This window comes from Somniosus microcephalus, chromosome 5, assembly GCF_052327205.1.
Source record: "Somniosus microcephalus isolate GS21.2 chromosome 5, FLI_Smic_1.0, whole genome shotgun sequence".
Taxonomy (NCBI): domain Eukaryota; kingdom Metazoa; phylum Chordata; class Chondrichthyes; order Squaliformes; family Somniosidae; genus Somniosus; species Somniosus microcephalus.
In genome coordinates this window covers 91,620,409-91,626,408 of record NC_140991.1, presented here as the reverse complement: position 1 = coordinate 91,626,408, position 6,000 = coordinate 91,620,409, and the positions used below count along the sequence as shown (strand labels likewise).

The 6,000-nt window shown below is 41.7% G+C and overlaps 1 protein-coding gene across 1 annotated transcript in view; it reads right to left on the bottom strand.

Moving 5' to 3' along the window:
• Positions 1-6,000, bottom strand: part of LOC147117200 (tomoregulin-1-like) — a 367,875-nt gene that overhangs the window by 264,213 nt on the left and 97,662 nt on the right. The window contains 1 exon segment of the mRNA XM_085987985.1: positions 114-223. Coding sequence (XP_085844111.1) covers positions 114-223 — 110 coding nt within the window.

The window sequence follows — 6,000 nt, the reverse complement described above, 5'->3', positions numbered from 1 at the left end:
CAACAACAACATTCCCTCGAAAAAGCCTCGGCACCGCCGGGCACTTCAGCTAGCAATTAATAAAGCAATTCTTTGCCTTTAAAGGTTGAAACAAGAGGCAGAGATGCACTTACATGGAACTGGCACGAGCACGTCAAGTCATCACCAACTTCCTTACACACCCCACCATATTTACACGTAGTTTCGTCACACATCTTGAAATCATTTTCTCTTTCATTAAATTCTGCAGAACAAAGATATTTAAATACATATCAGAACAAATAAAACAACGCATGATTTCATTCTAAAATTCACAAATATTCATATATTAATAAGTATTTCACTGCATGCAAAGGCAGACAGTCAAAGATAAAGGTATGCTTTTGTAATAATAAGTGCTGACTGCAATGAGCATTGCACACAAAGGACTTACAGTGGTGTCTTAATATTTCAAAATTTGACATATTACAGTATCAAAGCTTTGGTGTCCTTAGAGTTGAAAGTTCTGGGAAGTAACTTTAACATATTGCATTAAAACTTCAAACCAAAATAAAAATATAAAATGCTCGAACTGCCCTGCAGGTCAATCAGTATATGAAAAGAGAAAAGGACTGGTTAATGTTTCAGGTAAATTCTTCATTAGAATCATTAACTTCTCTTCTTTCTATATATCTGCTGACTGACCAGTTGTGTAGTTCCAGCATTTTCTGTTTTTTGCTTCTGATATCCAAAATTTACAGGTTATTTTTTTTCTTTTATTAGTACTGTTCAATATATCAAAGCTTTTTGTGTTCCAATCTATTGTATAATGTACAGTTGCCAGCCCACTTATCCATGGGCAGAGGCAACACTGGGGAAAGCAAGAGTGGGGCCCGCAGTTGCATTGGGGAAGAGTGAAACTCTTTGGTTATCAGTGGCAGCCTGTGTGCTTTATAATCAGCTCATTTAAATTCCCCCATGCTCTAGCTTCCAATGGTGACCCTTTGGGCGATTTTCCAAAAACACAGGACCATTGAATCAGACGATTTTAATGTGCACGAGCACTTGCTGATATCTGCTCTTCCATTCAATTATTTGCACCATCTCTTCCCAGGTGATCACCTTCAGCAGCCTAGCATCCAGAAACCAGGTCAGCATCAGCTGGGGCCATCAGCAACTTCTTCCCCTATGCGCACCCTGCAGTCCCACCTCCAATTGAAAATACCACCTTCAACTTGATCCCGGCTCACAGGCAGTGTATAAATAGAAAATTGAATTAATTCTGCATTGATTTTAAAGTAAGTTATATCGCTGTCCAATATATTAAAGTTGGGTAGGGTTGTAAAATTTAACAGCAACAAGGACCACCTTCAGAAGTTTTCACCCAATAAAAATCCATTAAACACCATCATATGGCAGTCTCGACTTGTTCTTTCAACTTCAATATAGCTGGTGTCCAATTTTAAAATGGATGGATGGAAAATCTCTGGGCTAATAATTTCCTGATATGGCTGGTGCTCAAGGTTCCCCATCAGCAGCGCGGTTTTATAAAATCAGTTCTCCTCCTCTTCATTTATATACATCTATGTGGACAATGAATATCCCAGATTATTATTTTTCCATATATTCTCCCCTCCAGTGCAGTACTGAGGAAGTGCTGCATTGTTGGAGAAGTCACATTTCGGACAAGACTTTACACTGAGCCTATCTGCCTGTTTTGGCGGTGTAAGTGGATGTAAAAGATCCTATGGCTCCTGTGAAGAAGAGCAGGGCATTTCCTGGTTCTCCTGACCAACTCTCCAATAATACCTAAGAGTACAGATTAACTGGTCATTCCATTTCATTTGTAGTTTGTGGACCATGCAAATTGGCTGTTGTATTTGCCAGCATAACAACAGTGACTGCACTACAAAAGTTGTGTGAATTTGTAATGAAGCTATTTGGGACATCCTAAGGATTTGATAAACAAATACAAATTATTTCTCTTTCTTTCCTATCCTTCTGCTCAAAACAGCACCTCGTGCTGATGCTGGCAGCTACTCAGCAACTCATCTAGTTGGTACTTTTCATGTGCAAGTCTATAGACAGTGTGCGCCAACAGGTTATTCACCATGAGGAGCATCACAGCTGAGCCTAATCCTACTTTCACAATATACACTAAATACATATAATGAGTGGGCATCCTGGCTGATTTTTACTTCTCTAACTCGAGTACACTGAGGCAATTATACAGCTCCTGCCTCTACCCCACCATCCTGGATGAGATCAGCTTACTCAACACTAGTCAAAGCTGGAAAACTTCCCGGCTCATATGGTTCAGTATCATGGCGGTTAGCTCCTCGGCCATCGGGGAGGCCCTCCCTAAATACACTGAACTGGTCATTCGATGTATCTTTACACCGTGGCCAGCTTTCTTCTGATTTCCCTTTCCACACCACTCTGGGAAGCCATAGATTTTTCATTTTGGCCCCTGCACATCTGCAACAGATTCTATAGTTTGCATTGAGAAAGGAAAGACTTCTGCTTTTAACCTCCTTTAATTCTAGATACATTCTGAGTCTGTCAATGTGAATTGTCACATTCTAGCTAAATTAAGGAATCATCATCGTAAAAAAAGGAGGAAAGCAGAAGAGTACTTGGCTAGATGTGCATATATTAAACACGGTGAAGGAGCAACTGTTTCAATGATGAAAACTGCTTCTTTACACAAACTTTCAGCAACACTAACAGCGGGGTCTTAAAATTAATGTTCCATTGCTGTGAAAATGTAATGAATACAGAATACTGAAATGCAATTTTGAAAGGATTTTTTGAAGAAAATCAAGTCGGAATACATTATTGCTTTGCTCCTGTTGGTGACACTTCTGCACAAATGTTGCAAATTGTGAGTAGCTAGGGCTAGCAGCATTATATTTTGATTATTATGGAAGAAAAAGAGTTTTGCTTTATGTTAAAAAGTACCATCTCCACACAATTTCTGTCAATGTTTATGTCAAGCAATACATAAATACATTAGAGTTCCAAATTCATCTGACTTAAAGATATCCCTCCCGCCTATTCATAAAATTGCAACAATTGAAAAATGTGTTCTTAATGTACAGAATAATATGGAAGGTTCGCTCTGGATTTACATTAACAGAAACCTTACTCAGACAATGTGGCCAACATCTGTATACATTAGCACTTTATTTGTGCTGCTAATTTTCTGCTAACAGATATTGCTAGCATGCTTTAAAAATACAATAAAGAGAAGTGGCAACATCTTAATCTTACTGTTTCAGGTCCTCTGCCATGATTTTAACACGAGGAGCCAAACAAGAGAACAGTTTTCTATCCAAAATGCTTTTAACATCAGCAATAATCTGCAGGGAGTCTTACTGCCCAGCTGGGGGCGAATTTCCGCAGGGGTTTGCCTGATCATCTGGCATAATTTCAGCAGAAGAGCCACGGAAATCCAAGAAAAACAGAATAAAAGGTGTTTCCTTACAGTGAAGGGGCGGAAAAATCACGGCCTAGCAAGTGCAGAAGTTTAAAATCAACTGAGCGTAAATACGGGTGCAGTGTAAAACTGGCATTCAATCAGAACCTGCCTCCTACCCACTGGGCAGTTAGGTTAAAATTGGGGTTTTAGAAAATGCAAACATTCTAATTAGTGACAGCGTGAGCGAGACAGAGGCAGGCAAAGAGACACGTCCAGGAATCAATCACAAAACACTGATTTCAATGTTTGTAAAGACCTTTTAGAAACTGACAAACCAGTGCAGCCAGGCTGGAACACCCAGAAGATTGCCGACAATCAAATTATCCCTTTTATAAACAGTTTTGGCATTTTCACCCAATCCCGCCAGCGTCTCCCCAAAGTGTGTTTCTAGTACTCCATCCTTCTCTCCACCTAGCTCTAGTGGGTGTCCAAGATGTGCCTATACTGGCGTGGGTGCCCATCTATTTTATGATAATTACCTGACCTCACTCTGACCCCATATACTACAGCTTGGCATGCCACTGGGGCGTAAATCCCACACCGCCACAGTTACAACAGACTAATTCCGGCTCCACTGTGTTGAGCATAAACTTGTAAAACTGAAATGTGGCAGGGCACCTATAGATATGTAAATATCTTCCCACTGTTTGGCTCAAATTTCATACAAATAAAATAGTAGGAAATCACAACTGAACAGAGGGGTGGATTTGACTTGGGGCAGTTTCCGGATAGTTGGGCATTATGCTGGCCACCTTAAGGCTAAAGGGATCAAGGGATATGGGGAGAAGGGAGGGACAGGGTACTGAGTCTGGATGATCAGCCATCATCTCATTGAATGGCGGAGCAGGCTCGAGGGGCCGAATGGCCTACTCCTGCTCCTATCTTCTATGTTTCTATATGTTTCACCTGCTTACGCAAGCGGAAAGCCCGACCAATTTTGGCGGTCGAGCCGAAATTAGCATCTCATCAGCAAGTTCTCCATGTTTTTATAGCAATCACAGGCAGCCAGCTCAACTGGGGGATTGGGGGCTGGATTTGCACCTCCTGGCGCAAATTTAAAGGGTTAAAATACCTCTTAAAGAGAGGTGTGATTTCACCCATTGTGGCTGGTGCAGGAATTTTTTCACAGCAGCATGTCAAAGGCAAGAGCGCTTAAGTTCAGTGAAACAGCAGTGTAGGTCCTAGTGGAGCAGGTGAGGGCACACTCGAATGGCACGACGGGCCTGTTGTGATGGATAGAAATACCCGAATGTTCCTTAATACTACAAGACTTCCCTGTACAGTAACTTTATCTAAACGGTCCATAGAAGCAATGGCTCTTAATGTCCATGTGTTTCCTGCCTGCCATATTGGAGGCTCAGCGCCCGTTTAGTGCGTGAAAAGTGGGCACGGCGCCATCGAATTGCTAGGCCATATAGTTTACCCCTCCCCCCGACTAATCTTTTGTTTTTTAAACTACTATCAGAAGGAGAGTGGAAATCGCCAACTGGTGGCTGGAGCAATCAGACTGACTGGCAAAACTGTGTTTATTTGACTTTGTGCATAATTGAGGGGCTTGCTGTGTCAAAATAAAATCCAATCCACGAAAATAAATCTGGATACTTTACTCTGTGGTGTTTTAGATTTTAATGATTTTTTTTCCTGCATCAGTCTTGACTGATGAGAAAGCTCAGGCCCAGGGCTCAGTTCTAATCAGGGTGCAGCAGCTGTGCCCATCTCTACCACTGCCAAGTTTGTTTTCACATAATTGCACTCTGAAATGTGCAAAGAATTGAATCATTTAACAGTCACAGAAAATATATTCTTCAACAAAGATGAATAAATTTATGCAAAATATGGGTCTGTGCCATGAATAGAGAGAGGCTCAAGATACAAGAAGTGTGTCACGGCTATGAATGGTACGAGGTCAACTCAATAAGACAGAGGTATTGGGTTTACTGTACTATGCCTGGTGATGATATCACCTGGGCTGCTGTAAGCATTATTGTTTCACAATCTAAATGTCACTTAAGTTAAACAGCGATAAATGTTTTTTTCAAAAATAAATTCTCCACTTTTCTCTCCACCTCTCCTGAAGACAGTAACTCAGGCTGGGGTATGGTCCCAAAAGCACTGGCAAACCTTCACTTCCCTCACTCAAGTGTGGACTCTTCATATGTGAGCCCAGATCGTTACTTGGCCGCGGAAAGCATCACAGCAGAGTCCTCAAGCAACATTCGCACTTTCCGGTATGGATCACAGCACTCAGTTCATTCAAGAAGGCGGTTCACCACCAACTTCTCAAGGGCAATTAGGGATGGGCAATAAATGCTGGCCTTGCCAGTGACGCCCACATCCGTGACTGAATAAAAGAAAATGTACAGTGATCAGAAATGGGAAGCCTGACTGATTTCTACCTCCCAGCCCTCCACCCAGCCCAAAACACTGAAGCTGTTTGTCGCACCCTTCTGTTCCCCAGTTCAGATGGGCAAATTCAGTAGACCAGGGATTGAATCTGGAACCTTCCTGGGCCAGATAACTCACTATGTGGTGCAATTATTCACAGAGTAAGTACACCAGCA